Source organism: Zonotrichia leucophrys, unplaced genomic scaffold (assembly GCF_028769735.1).
Source record: "Zonotrichia leucophrys gambelii isolate GWCS_2022_RI unplaced genomic scaffold, RI_Zleu_2.0 Scaffold_334_56776, whole genome shotgun sequence".
Taxonomy (NCBI): domain Eukaryota; kingdom Metazoa; phylum Chordata; class Aves; order Passeriformes; family Passerellidae; genus Zonotrichia; species Zonotrichia leucophrys.
The window spans coordinates 1-16872 of record NW_026992539.1 but is presented as its reverse complement, the minus strand read 5'-3'; the positions used below and the strand labels follow the sequence as shown (position 1 = coordinate 16872).

Here is a 16872-nt window from a genome sequence, read left to right as displayed (position 1 = left end):
CACACCTGGGACACACCTGGAACCCCAAAACTCACCTGAGATACACCTGGACACACCTGAGATACACCTGGGACACACCTGGACACACCTGGGACACACCTGGGGGCGTCACCGCCCTGCCCTTCGACCCCTGCGCGTGAGGGGCACCTGAGACACCTGAGACACACCTGAGATACACCTGAGATACACCTGGGACACACCTGAGATACACCTGAGACACACCTGGGGGCGTCACCGCCCTGCCCTTTGACCCCTGCGCGTGAGACACACCTGGGACACACCTGGGACACACCTGGACACACCTGGGACACACCTGGACACACCTGGGACACACCTGGACACACCTGGGACACCTGAGGGACACACCTGGACACACCTGAGATACACCTGAGACACACCTGAGATACACCTGAGATACACCTGGGGGCGTCACCGCCCTGCCCTTCGACCCCTGCGCGTGAGGGACACCTGGGACACACCTGGGACACACCTGAGATACACCTGAGACACACCTGGACACACCTGAGATACACCTGAGACACACCTGGGGGCGTCACCGCCCTGCCCTTTGACCCCTGCGCCTGAGGGACACCTGGGACACCCCAAAAGTCACCTGAACACACCTGAGGGACCCCAAAATTCGCCTGAGAACTCACCTGGGAATCACCTGAGAGACACCTGAGAGATCCAAAATTCACCTGAGACACATCTGGAATACCTGGAACACCCCAAAACTCACCTGAGATACACCTGGAACACACCTGGAATACCTGGAACACCCCAAAACTCACCTGGAACACACCTGGAGGACACCTAGGACACCCCCAGAATCCCAAAATTCACCTGAGAGACCCCAAAACTCACCTGAGATACACCTGGAATACCTGAGAGACACCAAAAGTCACCTGAGAACTCACCTGGAACCCCAAAACTCACCCGAGATACACCTGGAACACACCTGGAATACCTGGAACACCCCAAAACTCACCTGGAAATCACCTTGGAGACCCCAAAACTCACCTGGAACACACCTGGAACACACCTGGAACACCCCAAAACTCACCTGGAACACACCTGGAACACACCTGGAATACCTGGGACACCCCAAAAGTCACCTGAACACACCTGAGAGACCCCAAAACTCACCTGAGAACTCACCTGGAACCCCAAAACTCACCTGAGATACACCTGGAACACACCTGGAACACACCTGGAGGACACCTAGGACACCCCCAGAATCCCAAAATTCACCTGAGAGACCCCAGGACTCACCTGGGCATCACCTGGAGGCGCCACCACCCCGCCCTTCCCTGCTCTGTTAGAGTAGTTCCGATGGGTCGTTTTATTTTAATGGAATAGAGATCATAAATTAATAAACCGTGGAATGATAAATTACAAATTAATAAAGTGGTGAGATAATGAATCCTCCTGAGAGGCCCCCGAACGCCGGGTGGGGCCTGTCCGGGCAGCAAGAAATAAAATAAAATTAAAATAAAATAAAATAAAATAAAATAAAATGAAATGAAATAAAATAAAATAAAAATGAAAATAAAATAAAATAAAATATAAATAAAATGAAATAAAATAAAATAAAATTAAAATAAAATAAAATAAAATAAAATAAATAAAATAAAAACCTTTAAAAAATTATAAATAAAAAATAATTAAACAAAAAAACCAATTAAAATTAAAAAAAAAAAGAAATTTGTTAAAGATAAATGAAAAACAAAATAAAAACACGTAAAGTGCATTAGAGAGAAGGACCATAATAGTTACATAAAAGGAAATGCCATAAATGGTGTAAAAGGTGCCGTAAAGCGCGACTGTCGTAAATCGCGACTGTCGTAAAAGGCAGCGCCATTTAGCGGTGTTTCCCGGGGATTTTTGGACACAGCTTTTATTAAGCTCTGTATGTATTTATTTATTATTTATTTATTTATTGTTCTCCCGCCGGGCCGCGGCTGCCGCTCCGCCCCTGCAGCCCCGGGCCCGCCCCCGCCGCGCCAACATGGCCGCCGCCACAGCCAACATGGCCGCCGCTGCTGCCGCCGGCCCCGGCCACCAACTCCCGCCAGCCCCGGCATCACCTCCCCCCGCCGCCGCCGCCCGTGCTCCCTTTCCTGTTCCCGCCGCCGCCACCGCGGCGCTCCCGCTCCCGAACGGCGCAAGCACGGCCGTGCCGCCGCTCCCTTCCGCGAGCGCGGCCGCAGCCCCGTGTCCCGTTCCCCTCACAGCGCCGGCTCCCGTTCCCGCAGCCCCGGCTCCCGTTCCCCTCACAGCCCCGGCTCCCGATCCCTTCCCAGCCCGGGCTCCCAATCCCTTCCCAGCCCGGTCTCCCGTTCCCGCAGCCCCGTGTCACGTTCCCCTCACAGCCCCGGCTCCCGTTCCGCAGCTCCGCCATCGTCCCCGGTTCCAGCAGCCGCGGCTCCCGTTCCCTTCACGGCCCCGTGTCCGCTGCTCCTCCGCCGCCTCCCGCCCGCCATTTTGGCTTCCCCTCACACTGCCCGAGGGCCGCTCCGCGCGCATGCGCGGTTCCGGAAGCGCCCCCCAGCCTCTCCCCCTCAGCGATATCCCTCCGCGCCGCAGCATCCAAGCGCTCCCGGGATCGGCCGCGCGCATGCGCGTTTCAACACATTCACTGTGTCCTTCCGCGTCTCTGCCGGAGCTTGAGGAGATCCGGACGCGGCCGCATCACTGAGAGATCCCTCCGCACGCTGCGCGCCGATGCGTAATATCCCTCCGCGTATCGCCCTGCCCGCTCCCAGATAGAGAGGGACTACTTTCCTCTCGAATTTCCCCAAAATTCCCCAAAATGGGCCCCAAAGGCCCCCAGAATTTGCCCCAAAATTCTCCAAAAATTGGCTTCAAACCCTCCTAAAAATTCCCCCCAAAATTGGCCCCAAAATTTCCTAAAAAATTGCCTCAAAATTGGCCCCAAAGTCCCGTAAACTTTGCCCTCAAAATCGGCCCCAAATTCCTCCGAAAACTCCCCAAAATTGGCCCCAAATTTCCCACAAAATTGGCCCCAAATCCCCCCAAATTTCCCCAGAATTTGCCCCAAATTCCTCCCAAAATTCCCCTCAAACCCCCACCCAAAATTGCCCCAAATTCCTCCCAAAATTTTCCCCAAAATTTCCAAAAATTGGCTCCAAACCCCCCCAAAATTTCCCCCAAAATCCCCAAAATTCCCTCCCCTCCCGAATCCCCCAGAAAATTCCGGAATTTTCGCAATTTTGGGATTTTATTTGGGATCATAAATAAAGGGGGGGGAGGGGCCGGGACCCCCAGGGAGCCCCAAACGAGGAAATTCCCAAATTTTGGGGGAAATTTTGGGAATTTTGGGGGATTTTGGGATTCCCAAAGGGAAAAATTTGGGGGATTTTGGGGGAAAAATTGAGAAATTTTGGGGTTTTAGATGGAATTTTGGGATTTTTGGGGAGAAAATTTGGGAATTTTGGGACTCCAAGAGGGGATTTTTGGGAAGGATTTTTGGGAAGGATTTTGGGAAATTCCCAAAGGGAATTTTGAGGGAAATTTTGGGAATTTTAGGAAGAATTTTGGGAGGAATTTTGGGGCTTCAAGGGGTGAAATTTTGGGAATTTTGAGATTCCAGTGATGAAATTTTGGGAATTTTTTGATTCCCAGGGGGGGAAAATTTTGGGAATTTTGGGGCTCCAGAGCTGAAATTTTGGGAATTTTTTTGATCCCAGTGATGGAATTTTGGGATTTCAGTGATAAAGTTTTGAAAAATTTGGGAATTTTTGGATTCCCCAAGGGCTAAAATTTTGGGAATTTTGAGGTTCCAGTGATGAAATTTTGGGAATTTTTTTTATTTCAGTGATGAAATTTTGGGAATTTTGAGATTTCAGTGATGAAATTTTGGGAATTTTTGGGAATTTTGAGGTTCCAGTGATAAATTATTGGGAATTTTTTGATCCCAGGGCTGAAATTTTGGGAATTTTTGGGAATTTCGAGGTTCCAGAGCTGAAATTTTGGGAATTTTTGGGAATTTCTGGGGCTCCCGGAGCCTCTTGGTCCTTTCCCAGTCCGGAGGAATTTTGGGAGAAATTTCCCCAAAAATTTTTTGGGAATTTTTGGGAGGTTCCAGGTGGGAATTCCGGGGGTCCCGCCCCCTTTGGGAATTTTGGGAATTTTCAGGGATTTTCCGGCTTTTTCTTGACAGAAATTCGCTTTTTCCGCGCCGCCAGCATCTCGTAGAAGGGATCCACGCTCACCGCTGCCCTGAAGGGGAAATTCGGGAATTTTTAGGAATTTTTGGGATTTTTTAGGAATTTTTGGGGTCCCAAATAGTTGGGGAATCCCCTGGAAAAAATTCCCCCCAAAATCCCAAAAAAAACCCAATTAAAATCCTCAAAAAAATAAAAAAAAAAGCTCCAAAATCCCCTAAAAATTCCCCAAAAAATCCGAATAAAATTCCCCAAAATAAAATAAAAATCCCCTAAAAATTCAATTAAACCCCCCCCCCCCAAAAAAAAAGAAAAAACCCATCCCAAAAAATCCAATTTTTTGGGGATTTTTTGTCATTTTTTGTGATTTTTTTAGGGAATTTTTTGTGAATTCTTTTGTATTTTTAGGGGAATATTTTTGCGATTTTTTTTTCTGATTTTTTTGGGAATTTTTTGTGGATTTTTGGGGATTTTTTTCTGAATTTTTTTGTGACATTTTTGTGAATATTTCATGAATTTTTTGGGATTTTTTCTGACATTTTTGGGGAATTATTTAGGATATTTTGATGAATTTTTGGGGATTTTTTGAGAATTTTTTCTGAATATTTTGGGATATTTTTGTGAATTTTTTTGTAATTTTTTGGCACATTTTTGTGATTTTTTTCTGAATGTTTTGGAAATTTTTTTTTAAGTTTTGTGGAATTTTTGGGGATTTCCTGGGATATTTTTGTGAACTTTTGGGGGGAATTTTTGGGCCCTCACTGGACGGATTTAACCCCAAAAATTCACATTTTAACCCCGAAAAATCCAATTTTAGCCCTGAAAAATCCCATTTTAACCCCCCAAACCCCCGTTTTTCAACCCCCCGATTTTTTTAATTCACAATTTAAATTTTTTTGGGAATTTTTTTGCCCCTCACTGGATGGATTTGATCCACTCGTCCTTCTGCTCGCGGGTGGGCGCCGATATCCGGTACACGACGGGTAAAGGAAACCCCAGAGCTTTTATGGAGATTTCAGGAATATTTGTGAGTTTTTTGTGAATTTTTTGGGGCTTTTTTTTGTGATTATTTTTAGTGAATTTTTGGTGATTTTTTTGTGAATTTTTGGTGATTTTTTTAGTGAATTTTTGGTGAATTTTTAGTGATTTTTTTGTGATTTTTTGGTGATATTTTTGGTGAATTTTTTGGGGATTTTTTCTGAATTTTTTGGGATTTTTTTCTGATTTTTTTGGGAATTTTTTGCGATTTCTTTGCAAACTTTTTGGGGAATTTTTTAGGGATTGTTTGCCCCTTACTAGACGGATTTAACCCCAAAAATTCACATTTTAGTGCCGAAAAATCCCATTTTAACCCCGAAAAATCCCATTTTTTAGCCCCAAACCCCCGTTTTTCAACCTCCCGAATTTTTTGGGAATATTTTTGGAATTTTTCTGTGCCCCTCACTGGATGGATTTGATCCACTCGTCCTTCTGCTCGCGGGTGGGTGCCGATATCCGGTACACGACGGGTAAAGGAAACCCCAGAGCTTTTATGGACAATTTCTGAATTTTTGGGATATTTTTGGGGCTTTTTTTGTGATTATTTTTTGTGAATTTTTGGTGATTTTTTTGTGATTTTTTGGTGAATTTTTTGTGATTTTTTTGTGAATTTTTGTGAATTTTTTGTGATTTTTTTTGTCAATTTTTGTGAATTTTTTGGATATTTTTTTCTGATTTTTTTGGGAATTTTTTGTGATTTTTTTGCCATTTCTTTGCGAATTTTTTAGGGATTGTTTGCCCCTTACTAGACGGATTTAACCCCAAAAATTCACATTTTAATGCCTAAAAATCCCATTTTAACCCTGAAAAATCCCATTTTAACCCCCCAAACCCCCGTTTTTCAACCTCCCGAATTTTTTGGGGATATTTTTGGAATTTTTGTGTCCCTCACTGTATGGATTTGATCCACTCGTCCTTCTGCTCCCGTGTCGGGGCCGATATCCGGTACACGACGGGTAAAGGAAACCCCAGAGATTTTATGGAGATTTCAGGAATATTTGTGCAATTTTTCTGATTTTTTTTGTGATTTTTTTGGTGAATTTTTTCTGATTTTTTTGGTGAATTTTTTGTGAATTTTTGGTGATTTTTTGGTGAATTTTTGGTGATTATTTTGTGATTTTTGGGGGATATTTTTGTCGATTTTTTGTGAATTTTTTCGGGATTCTTTTCTGAATTTTTTGGAATTTTTGGTGAATTTTTTTTTATTTTTTGCGGAAATTTTCATGATTTTTCGTGATTTTTTTGGTGATTTTTGGGGGATATTTTTGTGAATTTTTTGTGAATTTTTGGGGGATTTTTTGGGGGATTTTTTTGAGATTTTTTTGGGGCCTTTTTTGTGATTCTTTGCGCTTTTTTTTGGGATTTTTTTGTGATTTCTTTGGTATATTTTCTGAATGCTTTTTGCGATATTTTTGCTACTTTTGGGGAATATTTCAAGATATTTTTTGGGGGGAATTTTGGGCCCTCACTGGACGGATTTAACCCCAAAAATTCACATTTTAATGCCGAAAAATCCCATTTTAACCCTGAAAAATCCCATTTTAACCCTGAAAAATCCCATTTTAACCCCCCAAACCCCCGTTTTTCAACCCCCCGAATTTTTTGGGGATATTTTTGGAATTTTTGGTGCATTTTTTTGCCCCTCACTGTATGGATTTGATCCACTCGTCCTTCTGCTCCCGTGTGGGGGCCGATATCCGGTACACGACGGGTAAAGGAAACCCCAGAGATTTTATGGAGATTTCAGGAATATTTGTGCAATTTTTCTGATTTTTTTGTGATTTTTTTGGTGAATTTTTTCTGATTTTTTTGTGAATTTTTGGTGATTTTTTGGTGATTTTTTTGTGAATTTTTGGTGATTTTTTGGTGATTTTTTTTGTGATTTTTCTGTGAATTTTTTGTGATTTTTTTTGTCAATTTTTGTGAATTTTTTGGGGATTTTTTTTTCTGAATTTTTTGGGATTTTTTTTGTGATTTTTTGGGGATTTTTTTTGTGATTTCTTTGGGGAATTATTTAGAGTATTTTGATGAATTTTTGGGGATTTTTTGGGGGGAATTTTGGGCCCTCACTGGACGGATTTAACCCCAAAAATTCACATTTTAATGCCGAAAAATCCCATTTTAACCCCGAAAAATCCCATTTTAACCCCCCAAACCCCCGTTTTTCAACCCCCCGATTTTTTTAATTCACAATTTAAATTTTTTGGTGCATGTTTTTGCCCCTCACTGTATGGATTTGATCCACTCGTCCTTCTGCTCGCGGGTCGGGGCCGATATCCGGTACACGACGTGGTTCCCCTCCACCACCCGCCCGTCCGCCTCCGTCTTGCAGGCCTTGATCAGCTGCCCTTTGTTGTTGGGGATGAACAGCTCGAAACAGTGCTGGGAAAAACGGAAAAAACGGGAAAAAATGGTGAAAACCGGGAAAAAAAATGGCTGGGAAAAGATTTTTGGGGTGATTTTGGTGAATTTTGGGGTGATTTTGGTGAATTTTGGGGTGATTTTGGGGGTGATTTTGGGCTGATTTTTGGGGTGATTTTGGTGATTTTGGGGTGATTTTGGTGATTTTTGGGGTGATTTTGGGCAGATTTTTGGGGTGATTTTGGGCTGATTTTTGGGGGTGATTTTGGTGATTTTGGGATAATTTTGGGCAGATTTTTGGGGTGATTTTTTGCAGATTTTTGGGGTGATTTTGGGGCGATTTTTGGGGTGATTTTGGTGATTTTTGGGATAATTTTGGGCAGATTTTTGGGGAAACTTTGGTGATTTTGGGGCAGATTTTTGGGGTGATTTTGCTGATTTTGGGACAATTTTGGGAAGATTTTTGGGGTGATTTTGGGGCAGATTTTTGGGGTGATTTTGGTGATTTTTTGGGTAATTTTGGGCAGATTTTTGGGGAGATTTTGGTGATTTTTGGGGCAGATTTTTGGGGGGGATTTTGATGATTTTTGGGGTAATTTTGGGGCAGATTTTTGGGGTGATTTTGGGCAGATTTTTGGGGTAATTTTGGGCAGATTTTTTGGGTAATTTTGGGGTAATTTTGGGCGGATTTTTGGGGTGAATTTGGTGGATTTTGGGCAGATTTTTGGGGTGATTTTTGGTGATTTTTGGGATAATTTTGGGCAGATTTTCGGGGTGATTTTGGGCTGATTTTTCGGGTGATTTTGGTGATTTTTGGGGTGATTTTGGTGATTTTTGGGGAGATTTTGGGGCAGATTTTTGCGGTGATTTTGGTGATTTTTTGGGGCAGATTTTTGGGGAGATTTTGGTGATTTTTGGGGTGATTTTGGAATAATTTTGGGCAGATTTTTGGGGTGATTTTGGGAGGATTTTTGGGGTGATTTTGGTGATTTTTGGGGTAATTTTGGGCAGATTTTTGAGATTATTTTGGAGAAATTTTGGGCTGATTTTGGTGATTTTTGTGCAGATTTTTGGGGTGATTTTGGGCAGATTTTGGGGTGATTTTGGTGATTTTTGGGGTGATTTTGGGCGAGAATTTCTGGGGTGATTTTGGGGTAATTTTGGGCAGATTTTTGGGGTGATTTTGGTGATTTTTGGGGCAATTTTGGGCAGATTTTTGGGGTGATTTTGGTGATTTTGGAGCAGATTTTTGGGGTGATTTTGATGATTTTTGGGATAATTTTGGGCAGATTTTTGGGGTGATTTTGGTGATTTTTGGGATAATTTTGGGCAGATTTTCGGGGTGATTTTGGTGATTTTGGGGCTGATTTTTGAGATTATTTTGGGCAGATTTTTGAGATAATTTTGGAGTAATTTTGGTGATTTTTCAGGTAATTTTGGGCAGATTTTTGGGGTGATTTTGAGATGATTTTTGGGGTGAATTTGGCGAGAATTTCTGGGTGATGTTGGCGATTTTGGGGCAGATTTTTGGGATGATTTTGGTGATTTTTGGGGTAATTTTGGGCAGATTTTTTGGGAGATTTTGGTCATTTTGGGGCAGATTTTTTGGGTGATTTTGGGGCAGATTTTTGGGGTGATTTTGGTGATTTTTGGGGAGATTTTGGTGATTTTTGGGATAATTTTGGGCAGATTTTTGGGGTGATTTTGGTGATTTTTGGGATAATTTTGGGCAGATTTTTGGGGTAATTTTGGTGTGATTTTGGTGATTTTTGGGGTGATTTTGGGCAGGTTTTTGGGGTGATTTTGGGGATAATTTTGGGGCGATTTTGGGGATAATTTTGAGGTAATTTTGGGGTGATTTTGGGGTGATTTTGGTGATTTTTGGGGTGATTTTGGGGTAATTTTGGGGTAATTTTGGGGAGGTTTTTGGGGTAATTTTTGGTGATTTTTTGGGGTGATTTTGGGCAGATTTTGGGGTGATTTTGTTGATTTTTGGGAATTTTCTCTCACCGGTTTGCGCGGATCCTCGACCTCGCGGATGCTCAGGTTCTCCAGGGGGATGATTCCCCGCGGCTCCTTGTCCTGAAATTCCACAATTTCGGGAAATTTCAGGAATTTTTGGGAATTTTGGAATTTTTTGGGAGGATTTTTGGGGAAATTTTGGGATTTTCGGTGTTCCCAAAGTGGATTTTGGGGTGAATTTTGGGTTTTTTTGGGCAGATTTTTGGTGAATTTTGGAGCAGATTTTTCAGGATTTTGGAATTTTTGAGGTGAATTTTGGGGTGAATTTTGTGATTTTTGGGCAGATTTTCACCATTTTTGGGACGTTTTAGGGCATATTTTCAGGATTTTGGAATTTTTGAGGTAAATTTTGGGGTGAATTTTGTGATTTTTGGGATTTCACCGTGGTGTACTCGAAGTAGTAGAGACGGATTTGGGATTTTTGGGTGAATTTTGGGTGGATTTTGGGGGATTTTCAGTCAATTTTTGGGATTTTGGGGCAGATTTGGTGGAATTTGGGGTTTTTGGGGTGAATTTTGGGGATTTGGGGCAGATTTTTGCCATTTTTGGGGCAGATTTTTGCCAGTTTGGGGGGATTTTGGGGTGGATTTTCAGGATTTTGGGATTTTTGGGGTGAATTTTGGGGATTTTGGGGCACCAAGGTGGAATTTGGGATTTTGGGGGCTCCCAAAGTGGATTTTTGGGTGAATTTTGACATTTTCAGGGCAAATTTTTGCCATTTTTGGGGTATTTTAGGGCAGATTTCCAGGCTTTTGGAGTTTTGAGGTGAATTTTTGGGGTTTTGGGTGAATTTTGGGTGATTTTGTGCCGATTTTTTGGCGATTTTTGGGTGTTTTGGGGTTCCCAAAGTGGATTTTGGGGTGAATTTTGTGGATTTTGGGTCTCACCGTGGTGTACTCGAAGTAGTAGAGGCAGATTTGGGATTTTTGGGTGAATTTTCACTGAATTTTGGTTATTTTGGGGGGTTTTGGGGTAGATTTTGGGGTTTTTGCAGTTCCCAAAGTGAATTTTTGGGTGAATTTTGACATTTTCAGGGCAAAGTTTTGCCATTTTTGGGGTATTTCAGGGCAGATTTCCAGGCTTTTGGAGTTTTGGGGGTGAATTTTGGGGTTTTTGGGGTGAATTTTGGGTGATTTTGTGCCGATTTTTGGGTGGTTTGGGGTTCCCAAGGTGGAATTTGGGATTTTGGGGGTCCCCAAAGTGGATTTTTGGGTGAATTTTGACATTTTCAGGGCAAATTTTTGCCATTTTTGGGGTATTTTAGGGCAGATTTCCAGGCTTTTGGAATTTTGGAGGTGAATTTTTGGGATTTTGGGTGAATTTTGGGTGATTTTGTGCCGATTTTTTGGCGATTTTTGGGTGTTTTGGGGTTCCCAAAGTGGATTTTGGGGTGAATTTTGTGGATTTTGGGTCTCACCGTGGTGTACTCGAAGTAGTAGAGGCAGATTTGGGATTTTTGGGTGAATTTTCACTGAATTTTGGGTTATTTTGGGGGGTTTTGGGGTAGATTTTGGGGTTTTGAGGGTTCCCAAAGTGAATTTTTGGGTGAATTTTGGCATTTTCAGGGCAGATTTTTGCCATTTTTGGGGTATTTCAGGGCAGATTTCCAGGCTTTTGGAGTTTTGAGGTGAATTTTGGGTTTTTGGGTGAATTTTGGGTGATTTTGTGCCGATTTTTTGGGGATTTTTGGGTGTTTTGGGGTTCCCAAGGTGGAGTTTGGGGTTTTTGGGGTTCCCAAGGTGGATTTTGGGGTGAATTTTGGGTTTTTGGGGTCTCACCGTGGTGTACTCGAAGTAGTAGAGGCAGTTGTCGGTCAGGATGAACCAACGGCGCTTCCACGTCTTCACCCGCCCGCCTGCGGGTTGGGGGAAATTGGGGAAATTCGGGAATTTTGGGGGAATTTGGGGATTTTTGGGGATTTTTTTTGGAAATTTTGGGGGGGATACTGGGGAATTTTTTGGGATTTTTTTGGGATTTTTTTTGGGAAATTTTTGGGGAATTTTGGGATTTTTTTTTTAATTTTTGGGAATTTTTGGGGAAATTTTGGGGATTTTTGGGGGATTTTTTGGGAATTTTTTGGGAAATTTTGGGGGGAAATTGAGGAATTTTTTGGGAATTTTTTGGGGAATTTTGGGGGGATTTTTGGGGAATTTTTTTTTATTTGGGGGATTTTTTTGGGGATTTTTTTGGAGAATTTTGGGGAATTTTGGGGAATTTTTTGGGAAATTTTGGGGGAAAATTTTGTGAAATTTTTGGGGGGTTTTTGGGGGATTTTTGGAGGATTTTGGGGATTTTTTGGGGGATTTTTTGGGGGATTTTGAGGAATGTTTTGGGAAATTTTGGGGGGATTTTGAGGAAAATGTTGAGAAATTTTGGGAGCATTTTTGGGATTTTTTTTTAATTTTTGAAAATTTTTTGGGAAATTTTTGGGGATTTTTTGGGGGATTTTGGGGAAAATTTTGAGAAATTTTTTGGGGATTTTGGGGAATGTCTTGGGATATTTTTTGGGAATTTTTTGGGGGATTTTGGGGAAAATTTTGAGAAGGTTTTGGGAAATTTTTCGGGGATTTTGGGAAATTTTTGGGGAATTTTGGGGGGATTTTTGGAGGATTTTTGGGGGAGTTTTTGGAGGATTTTGAGAAATTTTTATGGGATTTTTTGAGAGTTTTTTGAGAAATTTTTGGGGGTTTTGGGGGGAAATTTTGAGAAATTTTTGGGGGATTTTCGGAGAATTTTTGGGAAATTTTTGGGGGATTTTGGGGGGAAGTTTGGGGGGATTTTGGGGGATTTTTTTGGGAATTTTTTGGGGAATTCTGGAGGATTTTGGGAAAATTTGGGGGATTTTTGGGACATTTTGGAAATATTTGGGATTTTTGGGGGGATTTTGGGAAAATTCTTGGGGATTTTAGGGGGAATTCTTGGTGATTTTTGGGATTTGATATTTTCGAGAAAGTTTGGGGGGATTTGGGAGGAATTTTGAGGTTTTGGGGGGGAATTTTGGTATTTTTGGGAAAATTTGGGGGTTTTGGAGGGAATTCTTTGGGGTTTTTGGGGAAAATTCGGGGAGATTTTGGATTTTAGAGGGAATTTTTGGAATATTTTGGGGGGATTTTGGGAAATTTTGCACTCACCTCCTGGGGGGTCCCAAAGGCAGCACCGGGGAAATTTGGGAAAATTTGGGAAAATTTGGGAAAATTTTGGGGGATTTTGGGAAAAATTTGGGGGAAAATTTGGGAAAAATTTGGGGGAAAATTTGGGAAAAATTGGGAGATTTTGGGGGAAATTTTAAGGGAATTTTGGGGAAAATTTTAAGGAAATTTTGGGGGAAATTGGGGGGAATTTGGAGAAATTTGGGGGGAGTTTTGGGGAAATTGGGGAAATTTTGAGGAATTTTGGGATTTTGAAGAAAGAAAAGAAAGAAAAAGAGAAAAAAATTTCATTAAAATTCAGCAAAACCAAACTGGGAGAGACTGGGGGGGGAAATGAGGGGGCGTGGCCAAGCAAGGTGGGCGTGGCTATGTGAAGTGGGCGTGGCTTATGTGCGGTGGGCGTGGCCAAGGGACTTTCCCCACCCACATTAACCCCATAAAAGGTAAAAATAATTAAAAAGTGCATTTTTTTAATCATTTAAGTGAAGTTTTTTTGGGCGTGGCCCGGTGAGGGCGTGGCCCAGGTGAGGTGGGCGTGGCCTAGACATGGTGGGCGTGGCCAAGTCCAAGCCCCACCCACCTTTAGGCACATTCAATCCCATAAAACAAACAAACAAAAAAAGCCTAAAAACTGGAATTTTTGCATAATTTAAATGGAACTTTCTGGGCGTGGCCACATCAGGGTGTGGCCCGGGGAAAGTGGGCGTGGCTTGGGTTAGATGGGCGTGGTCAGGGCCACTTCCAGCCACATAAAACCTTAAAAAATGCCCAAAAATTTCAATTTTTGAGCAATTTAACCGGGATTTTTGGGGCGTGGCCAGGTGTGGGCGTGGCCCAGGCTCGGTGGGCGGGGCTTGGGTGAAATGGGCGTGGCCAGGGCCACTCCCAGCCACATAAAACACCAAAAAATGCCCAAAAAATTCAATTTTTGAGCAATTTAACCGGGATTTTTGGGGCGTGGCCAGGTGTGGGCGTGGCCCAGGCGCGGTGGGCGGTGCTTGGGTGAAATGGGCGTGGCCAGGGCCACTTCCAGCCACATAAAACACCAAAAAATGCCCAAAAAATTCAATTTTTGAGCAATTTAACCGGGATTTTTGGGGCGTGGCCAGGTGTGGGCGTGGCCCAGGCGCAGGGGGCGTGGCCAGACACGGTGGGCGGTGTTTGGGTGAAATGGGCGTGGCCAGGGCCACTTCCAGCCACATAAAACCTTAAAAAATGCCCAAAAATTTCAATTTTTGAGCAATTTAAGTGGGATTTTTGGGGCGTGGCCAGGTGTGGGCGTGGCCCATGTGCGGTGGGCGGTGCTTGGGTGAAACGGGCGTGGCCAGGACCAATTCCAGCCACATAAAACACCAAAAAATGCCCAAAAAATTCAATTTTTGAGCAATTTAACCGGGATTTTTGGGGCGTGGCCAGGTGTGGGCGTGGCCCATGCACAGGGGGCGTGGCCCAGGCTCGGTGGGCGGTGCTTGGGTGAAATGGGCGTGGCCAGGACCAATTCCAGCCACATAAAACCTTAAAAAATGCCCCAAAAAATTCAATTTTTGAGCAATTTAACCGGGATTTTTTGGGCGTGGCCAGGTGTGGGCGTGGCCCAGGCACAGGGGGCGTGGCCAGGCGCGGTGGGCGGGGCTTACCCAGCTTGAGCAGCCAGCCCTCGCGGTCGGGGTTGAAGAAGGTGTGCGTGAGGTCGTTGCCGTCGTCCTCGGGGATCTTGAAGGGCTCCGAGCGGATGCTCTCGTACAGGTTCTGGGAATTTGGGGAGAATTCGGAGAAATTCGGGAAAATTTGGGAAAAATTTGGGAATTTTGGGGTTTTTTGGGGGGATTTTTGGGTAAAATTTGGGGATTTTTTTGGGAATTTTTGTGGATTTTGGAAGAGTTTTTAGGGGATTTTTGAGGGAATTTTGGATAAAATTTGGGGATTTTTTTGTGGATTTTGGAAGAGTTTTTAGGGGATTTTTTGAGGGAGTTTTGGATAAAATTTGGGGATTTTTGTGGGGAAATTTGGGGTTTTTTTAAAGAATTTTTGGGATTTTGGGGGAGTTTTGGTGGAATTATTAGGATTTGGAAGGAAATTTGGGGAAAATTGGGAAAATTTGGGGGTTTTTTTGAGGGATTTTTGGGTAAAATTTGGGGATTTTTTTGGGAATTTTTGTGGATTTTGGAAGAGTTTTTAGGGGATTTTTGAGGGAATTTTGGATAAAATTTGGGGATTTTTTGGGGGGAATTTTTTATGGATTTTTGGAGGAGTTTTTGGGGATTTTGGAGGGAATTTTGGATAAAATTTGGGGATTTTTGAGGGGAAATTTGGGGATTTTTTAAAGAATTTTTGGGATTTTGGGGGAGTTTTGGTGGAATTATTAGGATTTGGAAGGAAATTCGGGGAAAATTGGGAAAATTTGGGGGTTTTTTGGGGGATTTTTGGGTAAAATTTGGGGATTTTTTGGGGAATTTTTGTGGATTTTGGAAGAGTTTTTGGGGTTTTTTTGAGGGAATTTTGGATAAAATTTGGGGATTTTTGTGGGGAAATTCGGGGATTTTTAAAAGAATTTTTGGGGGAATTATTGGGATTTGGAAGGAAATTTGGGGGAAATTGGGAATATTTGGGTTTTTTTCACATTTTTAACCCCAAATCCCCTTTTTTCCACATTTTTCTACCCAAATTTCACCCTGAATGTGGCCACACCCACACCTGACCACACCCTCACAAGCCACGCCCCCAACCCATCATCCAAACCACGCCCCCAAACCCCTCCCAACCACCCCAAAATTCCCATTTTTTTCACATTTTTAACCCTAAAATCCCCATTTTTTCACCTTTTCCCCCCGGGATTTCGCCGTAACTCCGCCCCCCAAGCTCCGCCCCCCGTGCCCGGCCCCGCCCCCGGCCCCGCCCACCCTGAGCAGCTCCTCGGGCAGGTCGCCGCCGTCGTTGATGCCGCGGTTCATGGCCACGAAGCGCTCGGCCGACGGCTTGTCCCGCACGTTGGGGTTGTGCAGGCTCGTGTTGAGCATGATCACGGCGAACGACAGCACGTAGCACGTGTCTGACAGGTGGGACAGGTGTGGGACAGGTGTGTCACAGGTGTGTCACAGGTGTGTCACAGGTGTGCCCAGGTGTGTCACAGGTGTGTCCCTGTGTCACCCAATTGTGTCCCTGTCCCACCCAGGTGTGACCCTGAGTCACTCCAGGTGTGCCCCAGGTGTGCCCAGGTGTGCCCAGGTGAGTTTGTGTCACCCCAGGTGTGTCACAGGTGTGCCCAGGTGTGCCCAGGTGAGCTCAGGTGTGTCCCTGTGTCACCCAATTGTGTCCCTGTCCTACCCAGGTGTGACCCTGAGTCACCCCAGGTGTGTCAGTGATACCCAGGTGTGCCCAGGTGTGCCAGGTGTGCCCTCACCTGTGCAGGTGAACACGCCCGGGTTGCACAGGCAGTAGCGCTGGGTGTGTCAGTGATACCCAGGTGTGTCAGTGATACCCAGGTGTGCCAGGGCAGTGCCCAGGTGTGTCAGGGCAGTGCCCAGGTGTGCCCAGGTGTGCCCAGGTGTGCCAGGTGATCTCACCTGTGCAGGTGAACACGCCCGGGTTGCAGAGGCAGTAGCGCTGGGTGTGTCAGTGATACCCCAGGTGTGTCAGTGATACCCAGGTGTGTCAGTGATACCCAGGTGTGTCAGGGCAGTGCCCAGGTGTGCCCAGGTGTGTCAGTGATACCCAGGTGTGTCAGGGCAGTGCCCAGGTGTGTCAGTGATACCCAGGTGTGTCAGTGATACCCAGGTGTGCCAGGGCAGTGCCCAGGTGTGTCAGGGCAGTGCCCAGGTGTGCCCAGCTGTGCCCAGGTGTGCCAGGTGTGCCCTCACCTGTGCAGGTGAACACGCCCGGGTTGCAGAGGCAGTAGCGCTGGGTGTGTCAGTGATACCCAGGTGTGTCAGGGCAGTGCCCAGGTGTACCCAGGTGTACCCAGGTGTGCCAGGTGCGTTACCTGTGCAGGTGAACACGCCCGGGTTGCAGAGGCAGTAGCGCTGGGTGTGTCAGTGATACCCAGGTGTGTCAGGGCAGTACCCAGGTGTGCCAGGTGCGTTACCTGTGCAGGTGAACACGCCCGGGTTGCAGAGGCA

At 44.4% G+C, this 16872-nt stretch overlaps 1 protein-coding gene across 2 annotated transcripts; it reads right to left on the bottom strand.

Annotated features, from left to right (window-relative positions):
* Window positions 1-3228: 3228 nt before the first annotated feature.
* LOC135441536 (cytohesin-2) lies at window positions 3229-16387 on the bottom strand. Of its 2 annotated transcripts, none has more exons than XM_064701086.1 (7): window positions 16321-16387; window positions 15658-15806; window positions 14394-14506; window positions 11387-11465; window positions 9597-9668; window positions 7453-7607; window positions 3229-4242 (listed from the first exon to the last, which is right to left on the bottom strand). In XM_064701086.1, the coding sequence occupies exons 2-7, from the start codon at window positions 15772-15774 to the stop codon at window positions 4155-4157; spliced, it is 624 nt and encodes a 207-aa protein (XP_064557156.1). In that variant the 5' UTR covers window positions 15775-15806; window positions 16321-16387; the 3' UTR covers window positions 3229-4154. The 2 variants fall into 2 exon arrangements, with proteins under 2 accessions (XP_064557156.1, XP_064557157.1); XM_064701087.1 differs by lacking the exon at window positions 16321-16387 and adding an exon at window positions 16158-16215.
* Between the last annotated feature and the right edge of the window lie 485 nt (window positions 16388-16872).

Bases quoted from the DNA above. Each gene is read 5' to 3' on its own strand.
- LOC135441536 (XM_064701086.1), bottom strand. From the start codon at position 15,774: ATGCTCAACACGAGCCTGCACAACCCCAACGTGCGGGACAAGCCGTCG. The intron at 9,669-11,386 runs GTGAGACCCCAA...GTGGAATTTCAG, and splicing joins ACTACTTCGAGTACACCACG to GACAAGGAGCCGCGGGGAAT. The intron at 4,243-7,452 runs GTGAGGGGCAAA...TTTCCCCTTCAG, and splicing joins GAGTGGATCAAATCCATACA to GGCAGCGGTGAGCGTGGATC.